General features: G+C 42.1%; 2 protein-coding genes across 3 annotated transcripts; both read right to left on the minus strand.

Annotated features, from left to right (window-relative positions):
* Positions 1-290: 290 nt before the first annotated feature.
* On the minus strand, positions 291-6747 carry rrm2 (ribonucleotide reductase M2 polypeptide; the record flags this gene model as incomplete). 2 transcript variants are annotated; one of them, XM_084001104.1, is made up of 11 exons in its annotated part: positions 291-681; positions 1674-1787; positions 2416-2520; positions 2631-2764; positions 2904-2998; positions 3425-3558; positions 3853-3969; positions 4095-4241; positions 4927-4995; positions 5272-5328; positions 6686-6747. In XM_084001104.1, 10 exons carry the CDS (start codon positions 5293-5295, stop codon positions 529-531), a joined length of 1092 nt encoding a protein of 363 aa, XP_083857230.1. In that variant the 3' UTR covers positions 291-528. The 2 variants fall into 2 exon arrangements, with proteins under 2 accessions (XP_083857230.1, XP_083857229.1); XM_084001103.1 differs by having other exon boundaries at positions 5272-5399; positions 6686-6734.
* A 2771-nt stretch (positions 6748-9518) lies between these two features.
* Positions 9519-18376, minus strand: LOC311007119 (Krueppel-like factor 11). Its single transcript, XM_084000207.1, has 4 exons — positions 18264-18376; positions 14114-14335; positions 12382-13408; positions 9519-11525 (listed from the first exon to the last, which is right to left on the minus strand). The coding sequence occupies exons 1-4, from the start codon at positions 18297-18299 to the stop codon at positions 11212-11214; spliced, it is 1599 nt and encodes a 532-aa protein (XP_083856333.1). The 5' UTR covers positions 18300-18376; the 3' UTR covers positions 9519-11211.
* Positions 18377-18601: the final 225 nt, after the last annotated feature.

Here is an 18601-nt window from a genome sequence, read left to right on the forward strand (position 1 = left end):
GAAGATGTACAAGTGAATTCAGTAAAAATCTATATTATCAGCTGTTTTAGTAAAACAATTAAAAATAAGATTAAAAAGTGAAAAAATTAAATAAATTACACCAAAAAGGATCATGTTTCTGTTCATATAATTTAATTACAAATCAAACACCATAAAAACAATTGTACATATTTCACAAGAAACATCCTATGACACTAAAAAAACTCTAATATACAAATCTGTAGTTTACATTTTACAAAAAGCAGATAAAAAGTTTAAATTTACAAAATCCTGATGGTTTTTATATAAAAACATCTGATGAAGTCGTTTTAATCCATCACGTTGCTGCTCCGACGCAGAAACGCTCATAAAAAGTTCAGTTTAACTGTTTGACATGAGATCGCCGCCTGTTTCTGTCCCAGAATGCACTGGGGCACAGGCTCATGGCGACGTCCGTCCAACAACCACTGTCCTCATCTCTGAGGCCGACGTGTTGTGACGTGTTGTGTGTGTCCTTGTGCGTCGCGGCTGCTCGTCCTCCTTCGTCCTCTAGAAGTCGGCGTCCAGCCTGAAGGTGTTGTCCGTGGGGCCGGACATGACGCCCATCCTCTGGTACTCGCCCACTCGCTTCTCAAAGAAGTTGGTCTTTCCCTCCAGGGAGATGTTCTCCATGAAGTCGAAGGGGTTCTCCACCCGGTAGATCTGCACACACACACACAGAGCAGAGAGAAGAGGTCAGTTTACAGTACTTGTGTGTTTGTTCTTCGTTCAATCAGTATTTTGTTTCCTTGTGTTGGTTTTCTGTATTTTTCATGTCTTTCTTATTATTAACAACCTGCCTGGTGTCTATAATCTGGTATATTAACATCTGTACAATGTTCATTCATAGCCGCCGTCCCTAATCTAAATAAATAACATTAAATAATTAAACTAAGTGTGCTGAGTGCTCCAGTAGTTGGTGTTCTGGTCTGTTCAGTTTGGCGTCTGTGTCGTGCTGCTGTCGTCTGTCAGTGAACCACTCGTCCTCTGAGCAGAGTCTGCAGCAGCACTCAGCCCCCATCACCGGCTGAGGTCCGTACCCCTGCGCGTCTCATCACCACAGACCTGAGTTACTAGAGTTCATGAAACTAAAAAACTAAAGCTGCTGCTCAGTCTGAACACACGGTCATGTAGTAAACTATGTATTTACTTCTGTAGAGTGTGGATTTAGAGACAGTGTCGTCTCAAATCAAACACTGTCGATAACGTGAACAACTATGACTGAACCATCCAGGTTCTTACAGTTCACTACATTTTGACTAAACACTAACTCAAAATAGTTAGTGTAGGTATGAAAGTATTTGAAATGAGACTAAAACTAGCAGTGAAAAAATAATTTAGATGACAGTTTAAAACAAAAACTGTTGCACTAGGAGCTAAAAAGCCTCTTTGTACAACCAGAACTCTGTTTGATCCCAGTTCTCTGATTTCATTTCTTACTTATTTTACTGAGAATAATTAATTAAAAAACATCAAATGGAGGTAGTGGAAAATTTAAATAGAAGAAACTATTTATATATTTTAATATTCTTACAAAAAACCAAAATGGTTCATAAGAATTTCACTGTAAATACTTGTAATTATATGTGACAGATAAACTTGAGCTGTACTAGGAGCTGAGTACTAGTAGTTGTGTACTAGGAGCAGTGCGTTACCTTGGAGAAGCCGAGCTCCAGCATCAGTCTGTCGGCCACGAACTCGATGTACTGCTTCATGAGCTCACAGTTCATCCCGATGAGTTTGACGGGCAGAGCCTCCGTCAGGAACTCCTGAACAACACAACAACAACAAGAGGTCAACAACAGGGTTCCTGCAGCTTAAACCAAGTTTAATTTAAGACTTTTTAAGCGTTTTTAATGCCACTTGAAATTAAATTTAAGACAGACTTCACATTAAACACAAATGCAAAACCCCCAAAAAACTAAAACGTCACCACATCTATTACATAGAGTTAGGGACAATTTTACCCACTTTCCTATGGTCCAAGGTAAAGTGACTGCTACATGAATGATTGGGGGGGGGGGGGGTGAAAACTACAAACTCGCACAAGTTTTCCGCAGCTGTCCTTTCAAAATAAATGCATAAAAAGTCTGAAAAAAAAAAAGAAATCTGACTCGGGAGCTGGTGGCGGTGAGAAATGTTACCAGTTATTTTGAGATTTGAGACTAATTATAATCATAAAATCCCACTTACCAAGTGTTAAACTTATTTAGACGTTTGAAAAATTCATTTAAGACATTTTAATGCCAATTAAGGCCTTGTTTTTAGATTAATGAATTCAATGCCTTTTAAGACTTTTTAAGGATCCGTAAGAACCCTGACAAACAAACAAACAAACAAACAAACAAACAAAGGGAGCGGCCGCGGCGACGACGGACGGCGTTCATCTGTGATCACCTGTTCGATCTCCACGGCGTTCCTGATGATGCTGGTGACGGTTTTCTCCGACGGCTTGTTCTGCAGGTGTTTGAACATCAGGCAGGCGAAGTCGCAGTGCAGACCCTGAAGCAGAGACACGGTCACATTAAACATCAGACAGACTGAGATTATTGATTATTGATCGGTTGTTATCGATCAGACGGCCGGCCGGTCGGTCGCTAACGAGTCGTCACCTCGTCTCTGCTGATGAGCTCGTTGGAGAAGGTCAGGCCGGGCATCAGGCCGCGCTTCTTCAGCCAGAAGATGGAGGCGAAGGAACCGGAGAAGAAGATTCCCTCCACTGCTGCGAAGGCCACGACTCGCTCTCCTGAGGATCAATAAGACACAGACCGATCAATAACCGATCAATAACCGATCAATACGGATCAATACCGACCCGATCGATCTGGAGAACACACACACACACACACACAGGAGGTGATGACGTCACAGGAAGCAGCTTTTACCGAAGTTGGCGTTCTTGTTGCCGATCCAGTTGATGGCCCAGTCGGCCTTCTTCTTCACACACGGCAGAGTCTCGATGGCGTTGAACAGGTAATCTCTGAGGGTCAGTGAACGCATCGTTAGACACAACTACACACTCTCTGAGGGTCAGTGAACGCATCGTTAGACACAACTACACTCTCTGAGGGTCAGTGAACGCATCGTTAGACACAACTACACTCTCTGAGGGTCAGTGAACGCATCGTCAGACACAACTACACTCTCTCTGAGGGTCAGTGAACGCACCGTTAACAACTACACTCTCTGAGGGTCAGTGAACGCATCGTTAGACACAACTACACTCTCTGAGGGTCAGTGAACGCATCGTTAACAACTACACTCTCTGAGGGTCAGTGAACGCATCGTCAGACTACTACACACTCTCTGAGGGTCAGTGAACGCATCGTCAGACAACTACACACTCTGAGGGTCAGTGAACGCAGCACCAGGTGGGGGGGGGGGGGGGGGGGGGGGGGGGTCTCACCTCTCTTTGGGGTCCTTGATGTAGGTGTCGATGAGGAGGCTGTACATCTCCGAGTGGATGTTCTCCATGGCGATCTGGAAACCGTAGAAACACCGGGCCTCCGTCACCTGCACTTCCTGTGTGAAGCGCTCCACCTGGTGGTCGCCGGGGGAAACGACAGGATGAGGATTATGGGATGGTTGATGTTTGGTGACAGCTGGTCAGTCAGAGTCACAGCTGATACCAAACCAATAACTGATCAATAATCAAGAGGTTTTGAGTTGTTTTTCTTGTTTCTCTGATTGTTTTAGTTACAACTTGTTTAAATTCTGTACAATAATGATGTGAATTATGACGAATGGTTGAAGTTTTATGTTTAAATGTGTAATAATAAATAAATAAATCAATCATCAATCAGAGTTGTGAGGCTGCAGGTCGTTGCTTCTCACCAGGTTCTCGTTGACGATGCCGTCGCTGGCGGCGAAGAAGGCCAACACGTGAGAGATGAAGTAGCGCTCCTCGTCCTTCAGAGACTCCCAGTGCTGCAGGTCCTTGGACAGGTCGACCTGCACAGACACGTTACGCCGTTACCATGACGACGCCTCACCGGGGAGGGTCACATCACATGACAACAACACGGGAACTGAACCGCTGCAGCGCCGGCGCCTGGCGGTCGGTCACACTAACTAACCTCCTCTGCCGTCCAGAACGAGGCCTCGGCCTTCTTGTACATCTGCCAGATGTCGTGGTACTTGATGGGGAAGATGACGAAGCGACGAGGGTTTTCCTTCAGCAGAGGCTCCTCCTCCTCGCTGCTGCTCTTCTTCACCGCTTTGGACTGGAAACAAAACAAAACACCAACCACACTCAGTTTGTTTGGTTCAAGACACAAATAATAAATAAAATCACATCAATTATATGTTTTTGTGAAAGTATAAAAAGCCAAAATGGTTGCAGTATCTGCCCAGATAATATATATGAATAGCTAAATATAAAAGCTTCACATCTTCTTGTGTAGATATAAAAAGTCAAAATGGCTGCAGCTTCTGCTCATATAATCATAATAATGTGTTTTTTGCATCTTCTGACAGAAAAGCTAAGATAAAAGCTTCTCATCTTCTACATGTTCATTTTCTCCTTTATGAAGATTATAACTCTCAGGATTAATTACGTTGGATCAATAATCACTGATCATCTGTTGCTGGTTAAAAACAATAAATAAAAACCTTCCAGTGTTACAATAATAACTGTTCATGTCCTGGACAGTTTATAAAAACATCAACATGTCTGATCATCTCGGATCAATAAATTAAAACCTGTATTGGACTTAGCTGAGTTTCCACGGTGACAGCTCAACTGTCCACGTTGGCGCCAGAAATTAAGAATTTAGGCGCCACGTGAGCACAATAAACCAGATTAAAAACTACCAGATGACTGACTTTTACATCAGTAACGTTATCGATCACTGGTCTGATCGATCAGTTGAACATCCTGAAGGTTTCCGCTCATTTTCTCTCACTCACCTCAGAGTCGTCGAAGATTTTCCGCGCGGTTTTAGACGCCAGGATGCGAGTGGTGCTGAGACTCGGAGGCTGAAAGATCAATGACCACAAATCACTCAAGTGACCAGAAAACTAGCGTCGATACCTAATCGATACGTTTCATTTGATCAAGTCATGAGAATTACAGATTAAATCCAGGTAAATCGAGGTCAACTGTTTAGAAAATGGCTGCCACGAGTTGAAACCTCGCAACACATCAAACTTCACTTAAACGTAAAACATAAACTAACAAGAAGCTGAAACAGTTTTTAGATTTAAAAGATAAAATGTGAAAAAGATAAAAGATAAACTGTTTCTTCTTCTTACCGTGTTTTCTTTGTCCAGCGACATCTTGCTGGTCTGGATGCTGAGTTTGTTTTCGTCCTTGACGGAGAGAGGAGAGCGAGCAGCGAGCATTTTGGTTTTAGATAAATAAACTAAAACTGAACAAGAAACTAAAAGTAGAAACGGAGGAAAGAAAGAGTGAATCTAAACTAACGAAGAGCAGACACAGACGGAGAACAGAGACTGAAGCGGAATCTGTTGTCCGCGTCGCCTTTTTATTGAAATCTTGGCGCTAGAACGCAGCCGGCCAATGGGAACGCAGCTCGTGCCGGCTCTTTAAACTGACGCAGCGACGTAGCCAATCAGGCTGCGAGCCGGGCCCACGTGACACCCGCAGAGCTGCGGGAAATTCAAACGTCTTCTTTGTGCGGGAGGTTGTTACAAAATGAGCAGAAACCGAAGTTACAAAACTATTGAAATGAGTGTTTACGAAACGTTTTTGAGACAAAGAAGACGAAGATTTTAGACTGAAAGACGTTAAACTGTCATTTAACTGTTGAATAACATAAAGTCATAAAGTTAAAATGAACATTTATAGTCGGTACATCTGATTTCCGTATTAAGATATTAGCGGAAAAAGAGAAATACAAGACATAACAAGTTGAATTTGTATTTAAACTGGCCTATAGATGACAGTTATATAAATAACAGTCATGCAAACACAAAGTGGCCTGAATATCTAATAATTTGGCTTTACGTGCATGTTTATTCCTTCATAGACTGGATAAATACATTAACTCTTGAACGTTGTCAGATATTGGGGGGAAAGGTAGAAATAGAACAGACATTATTCGTGTGTCTTGTATTTAGGTCGTTCAGAATGACTGTTACATATAAATAGCAGTCAGGCAAACACAAAGTGATCTAAAATATGTAACAATCTGGCTTTGTGCATGTTTTATTCCTTCAGTTAGGCTGGAGAAATTAACTGACCAGTTCTTTGTTTTTATTCTCATCCCAGTATATTAACATGTCTGACATCCATCTACTTTTATCCAAGCATTCAGTAAAGTCATCATTACACGTGTATGAGTTTATTTATAGTTTTTATCTCTGGTCAGTTTCCCGCTACCGCGCTTTTTTTTTCTTGTTTACTTGTGCATATAGGCGTTGTCGCCATATGACGAATTTAGCGCCAAAAATCGTACTCATATCACACGTCATAATGACTGTACACCGAGATCTGTCATATATGTTGTCAGGAATGAAGGACTTTGACTGTATTTAACAGTTTTGGATGCAGAAAACAGCTAAAATGTCAGACAACAGATCATGGAAACATCCCGGTGATCTGCCAAGTTTCTTTATCTTATAATATATCAGCTCGACATTTAAAACAATCAAAGATCAGATTCTTCTTGTGTTTCGTGTGTCTGATCGTCTGAATGTGTTGTACCTTCCATTTGTTCACATTTCAGCCTCCAACACAGAAGTTTTCGCTTCATTTTCCCTCGAAACAGGAGAAGGTGACTTATCAGCTGTTTCCGCCGAGCCGCGCTCTGATTGGCTGCACGAGGATCTATAGATACAAGACCAGTCGGTGTCGCCACCTACATACTGGGATGTGTCAATGTTAATAAAAAACATAAACAATACCCTTAAAAATATAGGTTACCTAGTTTGTCAGTTTATATCTCTACTTCACTACATTTCAGTGGAAAATATAGCTTATTTTCACTGCACTATATTATATGACTGTCACTTAACTGTAAAAAAAAAAAAAAAAAAAAAAAAAACATATGTAATCTTCTTTTAAATTAACTGGTTTTGGTGTAGGCTATAATTAAATCAGCTAATGTGCCATCGGGTAGGGGAGACATTTATGAGATTAATGAATATCAGGCTGCATCTAAATTTATTCAAATGGATATTTATTGATTAGCATGTTTAAACAAAGGACAGTTTGTCTGACAAAATGTAAGAAGATAAATACAAACTACACAGTAATTACAAACAGAAGAGGGGAAAAAATGCACATATTAAAGCACTAAGAAGAGTTATCATGTGTCTATGGTCCAATTTATGTTTTTGTGTCTATCATTTTGACATTATGATTTTTGTTTTTTTGTTTCTGCTTAAATAAATAACTCCACCGCAACCATATTCTTCTGCTTTGACCTAAACCACAATCTTAAAAGGTATAGATAAGATATAAGATATAATTTTTTATTCCATCACTTTTGATTATAATAATGATACAGAATAATAGGCTATTAATAATTACTATATTCAGCATATAAAGGATGATTTCAGACAGGATACTAATCCTAGTCATCACTTCTTTAAATCATTTATCATTTCAAAAAAATTCATAAAACATAACATAATAATAATGATGAATTTTTGTGACTTTCTGAATAAAGTTACAAAGTGTTTTATGAGAAAATGGGAAGGGAAAACATTGTACAAAAATATCAAACAGCAATAAAACATGTTAAATCAATAATAAAGATTTGTACAGTATATTAAACCAGAATATTTATTAATTTATCCTTGTACAGTGTGTCTTTGTTATTAATTTGTGCTGCAGTACCACTCTCCGCCACGTGGTGCTGTTGCCCTGGTTACATCGCTTCCACCAGTGTGTGTGTGTGTGTGTGTGTGTGTGTGTGTGTGTGTGTGTTTCCTTTTTTTCTTTTCTTTTTTTTAATACGTATTTTATTTTTGTTCATTTTCTTTGGCTTGTGCTGAATGTCGGTCAGTAAGGTAAGTGGGCGGGTTCCTCGTCAGCCAATCACGTCGCCCTCCCACGTTCCAAGCACAGCGTCGGCGTCTCCCATTGGTCACACCCCCTCTGCGCCGGCTGCTGATTGGCTGAGCGCTGTTACCGGGTGGTGTGGGGAGAGGCGAGCTGCTCCGCGGTTGTATAACCACACAACACACGTAACAGCCTCACTGTCGCCGAGCAGAAACTTCATATACGGGACGATGTATGTGTTTATATAAGGAAACGCAGCCAGGAACAGCGAATTAACCTCGTTACCGACTCAGCTGCATTTAACCGCCTCTTTTTCTATCTTTCTTCCGGTCACTAAAATAAAACATAGAGAGAGGGGGAAGAAGCTGAGCTCGGACAACACGGAAAAATACTGATTTTTCATTTTTCATTGAACTTTCTGGAGATTTGATCATACTTAACAATTTATCCTCACGTTTGAGTCCAATTCACAGTATAAAATATTAAAAAAAAATAAACATCTAACAGACTGTCATCATTGGAAAGTTGATTTTTTTGGGGGGGTGGGTCAAACTAGGACACAAAGAGAAAAAAAAAAAGTCTATTAACTAACATTTAAATCCCCCGGTTTCAGCAAACAGCAGATGATTAATATTCATTGTTTATTCAGGGGAAATACATGGAAATGGGCCTGTAATAGTCTAAATATAATCCTAAGTAAGTAAATAGCTGTTTGTTAATGGCTTATGAGGAAATGGACCCCCCCTGGATATAAAAACATGTAAAAGGCTCCAAAGCCGAGGGCAAATTCCATATTTTGATTTATTTAATTATTTTCTAAGAGAAAAGAAGTAAATGCAGCCCCATCGGCACAAACAGACATAAAAAAGTGCGCTTGTTTTTCAGATGTTAATACCCAGACCTTTGTCTCCAACTGTATCTGTGCAAGGCCTCCAGACTGAAAGGAAGATACATACATTTACATTTATAGCTTTTCTTTTGTCTCTTTCTGAATATACTTTACTCCACTGGTCAATCTTAGTCTGTATGTTGATGTTTGGCATCACTTCATAGTGGTTGCTTTTGTCTCAGTGGTGATTTTGTGATCGTCTATGCTCTTTATGGCCATTAAGTGTCTCTTCTTTGTTGATTTAATACCCCAGCAATAATTTAAGTAAGTCAATAAACTTCATCTTAAGTCATTTTTCTGTCTAACTAAATTACTTTTTCTTCATTTGGGCAGGTTAAAACAGATACATTCAATGAATTAAGGCAAATTGTGATTATTTGGGCTGTTTAAACTAACTATCAGTAAAGAATAATTCAGTATAAATGAGTAAACTAGTATTTTTTTTTATATAATCTACTCAAAAACTAGCCAGAGTGCTAATCTCCCATGTCAACTGTGTTAAATTGACAATAAAACTTAAAATGAAATGTCACTTGATGAGCTATTAGTCCAGTGGTGAAGAACAAACAGCAAACCAACAACTCTTTTCATGGTAAAGTTTTATTATAAAAGCCATATCCTTCACCATCGCTTACAGGCAAATGTTCAAAATGGGATTATTCCGATAAAAGCCGTTATTATTAAGAATAACATTTAATAACATGAGGTATTTTCTTACTGGCTACACTATGGGCCAAATCAAACTATCAAAAAACAGCATTTTTTTCCTCAACAAAATGTTTATTAAATAATAATAATATCGTGTAAAGCAAAGATAGTAGGTAGTATCACAGTGAGGAATACTGTCCACTGACATTTTTAAAATATCAATAACTCGTACTGTCAATAAATGCAGATTGGAATACACGTAACATTCATATAGATATCAATATATTTACAGTATTTACAGTCACAGACAATTGAACAGAAGTAAGCTAACGATAGAAGCACAATACAGAGGCTTTGGCAAAAAATAAAAAGAGTGCATACATTTTTTTTGCTAAACTTGACATGTACACATGAAGTAAACATGATTATACACGGAGAGAGAGTACAAAAACAAGCAAGATTAAAAAAATCCAGTGCAATGTCAGGTTTTTGTTGGTTTCTGTCCGTGGGTGAATAGCAGCCTGTCGCCTTCGTGTCTTCCTCCTCTTCCTCTTCCTCCTTCTCCTCTTTGTGAGTTTGTGGTTGATGGGAATAAAATGTCCTGAGCAGGGCGGAGAAGAACTGGCTCTCCGTCCTCTGCTGGCTGCTCCAGCTACGTCTACATCAGTCAAACTCAAGAATATCTGGATTTTTTGGGACCGGCGAGCTAATGTTTAGCACGCTGGCCCGCTGTGAACATGTATCTGCTTTTCAGTCACTTTAAAAAAAAAACTTTCTGCTGCCATTTTGTATTTTAAAAAGTATTCATTAAAAAAAAAGAAAGAATAGGTTTGTGCTAGTTCTTGTTAGCTTGTCCAAGTTCCCTAAAAGCGGTACTAGTGAAAAGCAACACACGTTCTGTGCAGTTTGGAGTGTGGATCGGTATCAACTGGTTCAGCTACCAACTATACTTGTTATCTTTTAAAGCCAAAATGCCAAACGTTTGCTTCTTCTAACGTGAAGAGCTTGATGTGTGATTCTTCATGATTAAAAAACTAAAAACAAAAACCATTTGTCTCTTTGGATTTGAGATTGTTTTTTCACTATTTTCTGGCACTTCATAGAGAAAACGATCGATCGTTTCAGGGTCGGATTAAAATGTTAGTTCCAGTGGAGTGTGATGAGTTGCAGTCTCTCCGATGTCAAACTTCTCAACTTGACTTGTGAATGAAAGATAAACAGTCGGCCAGAGAAAACAGATCAGATCGCTTGGCATGAGAAACAGAAACATGTACCGACGGAAGGGGGTAAAAACATAACAAAACTGGTCCGATTTCCATGGTTTCCAAAAAAGTAACCAAGTCAATACAAGACATAAGACAGCAATCGTAACTCCTTTTTTTTTTTTTTTCCTATTCTTTTCAGATAATCAAGAGTTCGTGTTGCGTTCGATGACCCTGTTCTGAGGTGTGTGTATGTAAACGTAGCCGGGGCCCAGTTAAGTCAGTAGCTGTCGTCACTGTGTTCGCCAGCCCGATGATTTAAGTATTTACTAGAGTAGAAAATATTGTCCTGATGCCGGTGGAGCTGATTGAAACAACCAGTCACTGTTACCTTTAAATGTCTGGTTGCCCCCCCACCCCCCACCCCTCCCCTCCCCTCCAGGGGTCCTGAGTTAGCCCAGTAGAGCTTCTGACTTGGGTCCGTGTTAGTTGGCGGTGGGAACGAGCACGCCGACAGGAAGCGCGGGGCCTCGGCTCGGGCCCTTGGGCAGCGCCACCTTGTTGAGATCGGCTGCCGCGGCGTCGGCGGCCGTCGGCCACGAGGACGACGACGACCTCTTGGTGGTCATGTGCCTGCGGGCGTGTTTGGTCAAGTGGTCGCTGCGCATGAAGCGTCGGTCGCACACGTTGCACACAAACTTCTTCTCGCCGGTGTGCGTCCGGCGGTGGCGGGAGAGTTCGTCGGAGCGGGCGAACTTCTTGTCGCAGCCCTCCCAGTGACAGCTGAACGGCTTCTCACCTGCAGCAGAAGAGAGGACGACAGAGCGATGGCTGTTAGCTCAAAGGACGACACCTCATCAAATAATACATCACATGATAACATTAAAAGCTTCACCTTTCATCTCGTATCATATTAACAACCGGATGTTATTTTATTTTTATATTTTAACAATGAATTTCGATCCATTCTTTGGAAAAATCAAGTTGTCAAACTCTTTATTGGAGAAACTGTTGATAAATGAACACTATTTCTAGTCATCTCTACCAATGTACATAATAAAAATTACAATTTTATAGATGTTACCATTAGATCAAAGCATCATTCATTAATTTGCTGATCATTTTCTTTTGATAAATCAAGGGCAGAATATTATTACGCCATTTTTATAATCTGATGTTCATGGGGAATCACTATATTTAAGACTTCTGTTTGATTTTGAGCTACAGTTCTCTCTAGATCTCTAATAATGCCAGTCCAACAATTGTTTTGTGATTTGTACTATTAGTACTATTAAGTCAGTCCCTAAATGAATAAATAAACAAACTAAATCCAAACTAAATAAAAAAAAAAAATGTCTTATTATGAATCGTGAGCAGGTTGACGCATAATTTGTGTGCCTGCATTATCCAATGCGAAAAAAAATACCACACTTTCGTCCCGGATTTACTTGAAAATAGAATTTTGCACAAAGTTTTGGCTACATCGTCTGATAGATGCGTTATTACACTAATGTTAGGACCCACATTCGGCTCAAATTCAATTTTCTTTTCTGTAAAGCTTTAAAAGTGTAAAAATAAAACACAATGCAGAATTTATCAGATAATTTTTTGCAACAAAAACAGGATGTTGCCATGGGTCCGCCCCCCTTACCCACCTGTGTGTGTGCGCAGGTGAGCCTTCAGGTGTGAACTCTTGAAGTACGTCTTTTTGCAGCCGGGGAAGTTGCAGACGTAGTTCCGCCTGCGGGAGAAGTCGGTCTGCGAGACGCCGCCACAGCCGCCGCCGCCGCCGCTCGCCCCCGACGGCATGTAGACGGGCGCCGGCGCCAGGGGGAGGAGCTTGGTGTTGCCCAGCGTCATGACGGTCTGCGTGCCCTGCAGCGGCAGCGACAGCGGCGTTGGCTGCTGCTGCTGGGACACGGGCGCCTGCGGGACCACGAACATCACGGTCCCCTGCGGCACCGCGGAGCCGACCAGCAGCGGCTGCGCGAAGCCGGGGGGGGACTGGGGCAGGATGGGCTTCGGCCCCCCCGGGGTCTGCTGCTGCATCTGCACCGGCAACGGCGCCTGAACGAAGGCGGAGATCATCCCCGTCCGGCCGCTCACCGGGAACACCTGGCACAGCAGCGGCGAGACGGGGGAGACGGGGGAGGAGGAGGAGGAGTGGGGGGGGCAGGAAGACGACAGGTGGGGGGAGGGAGGGAGAGGAGAGGCCGCCAAGAAGGAGGGGGGGGGCGAGGACGGGCTGAGGGGAGACGGAGGAGTCGCGTCCTTCTCCTCTGTGAGAGTCTGTGGCGGCGGCGGCGTGGAGGTCTGTGGCGGCTGGGAAGACGATGGCGGTGGCGGCAGCTGGGGGGGAGCAGGGGGAGGGGGGGCGCTGAGAGGGGGAGGGGGGGCGCTGAGGCGGTCGGCGGTGTGGCGGATGACGCTGGTGGCCATGGCGCGGCCGGGCGGAGCCACGCACGACGACTCCGCCTGAGGTGGAAGAAGAAGCGCCGAGGAGGAGGCGTCCGTCGAGGTGGCGAAGGAGGGGGGGGAGGGGGCGGGGGAGTTACAGAGGAAGGGGCCGGGGCCGACGCCGAGCCCCCCCAGGCGGGGTAAGACCGGTCTGGAGGCGGGGCTCATGGCGGAAGTGGTGGTGGAGGCCTCGGCAAAGCTCGGACTGTGAGGCGGCGTCATACACTGAGGGAGACAACGATAAATAATATTATATCTGTTCAACTTTATTGCTCGTTATTTAGAACATTTAAAGGTCCAGTCTGTAAAACAGGGGGGGGGGAATACGTCACATCTAGCTCAGTGAATAGTCCACTATTCTTCTCACTTCTCACTGTTCTCTACCAACTAACTACTAACTCACTCTCTGCCAAACATGCCGGCGCAAGATGGCGACACTTTCTAAAGCAAGACCCTTGCTATATGTAATTTTATTTTATAGCGATTATACACTGTATACAAATATATTCATGGGTAGTTTATACAGATTTTGCCAATAAACCTTGTTAATTATTACACACTGGACCTTTAAATGTGTATATTTATTGATTGACTCCTACATTTTTATGGCTTCTCATTTTTTGTTCTTTTTAGTCTTATTGTGACTATATGTGTGTATGTGCATTTATGTGTGTGTCCATATATATAGTATATTATCATACTGTTGTTACTATTTTATAACTTATTAGAGCATATACTGGAATTAACATAGAGGGAAGGGATGGGATTCAATACGCTTTGGCTTCTTCCCACTCCTTTTGAACATAAATAATTGTTAAGTTTGTCTGTATATTTACTGTTGTTTGTTTTTACTTTTGTTCTTTTATTCTGTGTTCAAATAAACTTCCATTCATTCATTATCAGATTTATTAGATTAGATTGGATTCTCACCAGTGAGGACAGAGCGATCAGGTCTTTGGGAGCGTCGCCTCCCTCTGGGTGGAGCTGGATGGAGTCACAGGAGTCGGAGGTGGGGGTCAGCGGGCGCGGCTTGTGTGACCTTTGACCCCAGAAGCTCATGCTGACCAGCGCCTCGGCGGCCTCCAGGTCGTGGTACTCGATGCACTGCTTCAGCTCCATGGTCGCCGCTGGCTGGCTGTCCATACGGTCAACCTACGGCAAGTCAGGAGGACAAACACCGATGAGAAACCAGCCACTCAGGTTTTTATCTTTTCAAGAATCTTTCGAAAAACCTCAAAAACTAAGACATTTTGACACAATTTCGCTTCCACGCATTCACGTAAAACTCTTTTTGTTGCACTTTTGTCACCAATAAGAATTAAATCTCTCATCTTGACCTAATTCAGTCATTTATTTTCCATGATTTTCACTTCAATGAATCTTCAACATCCTCAGAAGTTTCCAAAAACAAAAAAAAAAAGGCTGAGCTCTTAAAAAAACATGATTTCATCCAGTGAGTCGGTTCAGAAGAAGAAAACAGAGTTTGAACCAGGTCGACTCCGTGATGATCTCACTAGTGGGTCGGGTCGGGTTGCAGGACTGAATTTGATTACAGAGGTGGAGTCAGAAATGTGTAAATGGTTTTCAAATGTTTAAAATATCTGTATGATGGTTTACACACACACACACACACACACACACACACACACACACACACTCTGCCAGCAGTTCGCCACCGACTCTACACTCTCTCACCAAGCAAGAAGGAACATTTTGACACCGTATAAATGTCCTTAAGATACACGTTGGGCTCCCAAATGTCACAATTGTGTCCATCCAACATGAAAATATGATTCGTTTTAAAATATTTCCATTATTATTTTCCTTTGTGCCCCAAAAAACTTTAGGATTTCTTTGCCAACAAGATAAAACTTGTATTTTTTTCACAGTATCTTCACATTTATTTCCATTTTGGGACCCCAACATGTGTTTCTATTGTGTTTTAAATCCTTTTCTATATAAATAACACAATTTAATTGTGAATGAACTGACAGGAAACATGATGAATTATCGCCCCTCATCTTTTCAAACCCAGCAGAAGTTCACTTCAAGAAGATCACTTCCTGTTTACTTCTATATCCATTTTATTCGGACCCATTTGGGATCCCAACTCATATTCACTGTCAGTTTGTTGACTTTAAGATATAAAATCTGATTTTATCAAGTTGTTAAATGTGTAAAAATGTGATTGAGGTTTGGGGTTTAAGCTCCAGTTCCTCTTCTACAGACGGTCAATATTAACTATTCTACCAGCTAAAATCAATAATACATACATTATCGATCCTCCACACTCGTTTCTAAGTTGCTCTGTGCCACTAAAACTACTTCATTATTCTTTTTCGGCTGCCAGCAGGTGGAGCTTTGCCCCAGATGACCCTCCGCTGCTGCCGCCGCCGCCACCACTGCTGCTGCCGTCAGTGGATGAGTGAACAAGGGAGTGATTTCAGAAACAGCCCCATGGTCTTCTTCCTTTTCTTTTTTTCTTTCTTTGGTAACTAAAGTGCACACCACCCATGTAATTATCAATGATGTCATACCCTCCCCACCCCCTCCTCCCACACCCTCCTCTCCTGCTATGTCTTCCTGACCTATAAAAACATAAGGAAATCTAATTATAACAAATTATACAATTGTGTTGCTGTTCAAAAATGCAACACAAGACGATGTGGTGATGTAAATTTATAAAAATCATAATAAAATAAGTGTATTTGAGTGGTGGTCGTCGTGGTGACCGGGGGGTGGGTGGGGGGATGACCAGTGGGGGGGACAAAGGGCTCCTGGGTGCTGCTGCTGCTGCTGCTGCTGCTGCTTGGCCAAGTTGGCTGGCATCTGGTGACTGCTCAGCTGCACGTACAGGAAGGGTGGAGGGACAGGGAGCGAGAGCGAGCGAGGGGCGAGAGACCTTGGTGTATAGATAGAGACACAGAGAGAGAGAGAGAGAGAGAGAGAGAGAGAGGAGAGAGAGAGGGGCCCCACTGCAGCGCCGGCCGGGTACACCCATCATCGTTTTGCTCCGGCTAAAGGGGGGAACCTCCCCGACCGTGCACCCAGAATAGATGACGGGAGGTGGCGTGCCAGATATTACACCCCACGCACACACACACACACACACACACACACACACACACACAACACACACACACACACACACACCACTTCCATGCAGAAGCCCCGCCCCCTACTCCTCCCACATTAACATGCACCGACTCGCCCCATGAGAGACAGAGAGAGAGAGAGAGAGAGAGGAAGCTCCCCACAGGAAGTATAGTTGGTGAAAACAAAGTCAATCTGTTGCAACAAACACACACAAGCACACACAGACACGCACATATACACACATTCAGACACATATACACACATTCAGACACAGTATCGTTCTCCGGCGCTGCAATTTCCCACGCAAAACATCACACAAACACAACACACAGCAGCACGTAATGAGATTACAGCAACAGGACACAATGCAGAGCACACACACACACACACACACACACACTTGTAACGGGGAATTAATGTGTTTTTAATTACTCTTGAATAAATATTGTCATCACTCAGCGTCTGACTTTCACTGACAGAAAGAAAAAATAAGTGAGTGAACCAGGAGGATTTATTGTATTGATCAGACTTGACTCGTCTCGTCCTCATTCTGAATTTCTTTCTTTTCCTATTTCAATTTTTTTTTTTTTTCACTTTTTATCCTTGTTTTATATTTTCTCACGTTCATTCGAGCTCTTTTTCTTTCTTTTTTTTTATTCCTCTGTCTCTGTCTCTGTCTCTTTGTTGTGCTCAGCTGCAGATTTTTTGGGTGCAACCTGAACAGGAACCAAAACTGATCCATCCATCCCTCTGAATCTGATCGATCAATCAATCGATCAATCAATCAGGCAGCCGATAAACACAAATTGTTATCAATTCCAGTGCTGACATTTGTTTTGTTTTGATTGACAGGTGTTCAATGTGCAACAATGCTGGTGGTTTTAAGGTCAATAAACAACAACCTCTGCCCATTTTCTGACTTTTGAATGACACTTGACTGGATTTTATTTTTGCTTTTGGACAAAACGTGCAACAATGACTTGATATTGATCAGAAATCAATTAGTTTCTTACAATAATCACCAATATTACTGCATTTCTTCTGGGTTTGGTCAGGCTTATAGCTTTTGTTTTTATATCACATTTCTCTATTGTCTGACTGATTATTAGTTTAATTACCACATATAAACACACACAGACTTCATAATTCATCTATAGCAGAGCTGCTGCAATACATCCGTTGATTGATTGACAGCCCAATCAATAAGTCATATTTTCGCACCAAAACATCAAAACATTTGATGATGTCTGTCTGTCATTATAATTAGAATAAACAGAATAAATCACTTTTTTTTTTGGTTTTGTTTCTACTTCAATCAAGACAATGTTGAGGTTATTTTTGCACTGCTGTCTAACCTTATAGACGGATTTATCGATTAATTAGTGTCATCAAAAGCAACGGTAATAGCCTAATGAAAATGATTGTTAGGACTGTGAGCTGCAGCCTGATGATCACACATCATCATCACAGCAACAACAAAGACAATCAAGTACAATCTGATTCTACGCATCAACGATAAAAGAAAACAATAATTAAAATAAAAAATAAAATAAAAACCAGTGCAACCAGTGAAACCAGTACAACAAAAGACAATCTGCCCAGTTTGGGATAAAGTGTCTCCATCAGTCTTTTAAACTTTATGATGCACTGCAGTGATGCAACTGTTGTGAACACACATACATAGGCTACACACACACACACACACATTGGGAGACACTGGGTTCAGTATGACCTCAAATAAACCAGCCAACAGCGCCTTAAATAACACACAAATACTGAAAATAATAGATAACCAGCAGCACACCTGAAGCCTAGTTACGTGTGCAGTCGACTCGCAGACACAGTTTAAACAACGAACTCCGACAGCTTGTTGTACTATAAATACATAAATATAACAACCACAACTTTTATTAATGAAATTAAATGAAATAAAACAACCAGCGGACAGGTTGTTGTCTGTGTTGTGTGTCTGTGTGTGACTCACCTGGAAGCAGCAGCGCTCCGCCGTGAAGCTGAGCATGAGGAGGAAGAAGAGTTGAACACGGAGCAGCAGCGGCGGTTGAGGATTCAAAATAACGGCAGGAGCAACGGCAGGAGCGCGAGCCGTCAATAATAAGCTGAGCCTCTGCCAGCTAGACGGGCTTCAGCTGAGCGAGCCAACCAAAAAAAAAAAAAAAAAAAAAAACCCGAGAGAGAGAGAGAGAGAAAAAAAACACAGAAACAAAATTCAGAGCAAGTCTGGCGGGTGGTAACACGCAGCCAATCAGCGGCAAAGGTGTAGCGAGCGGCGGCCAATCAGAGGCGAGGCGGTGCGTGATCGGT

Source organism: Trachurus trachurus (assembly GCF_905171665.1).
Source record: "Trachurus trachurus genome assembly, chromosome: 24".
NCBI classification, from domain to species: domain Eukaryota; kingdom Metazoa; phylum Chordata; class Actinopteri; order Carangiformes; family Carangidae; genus Trachurus; species Trachurus trachurus.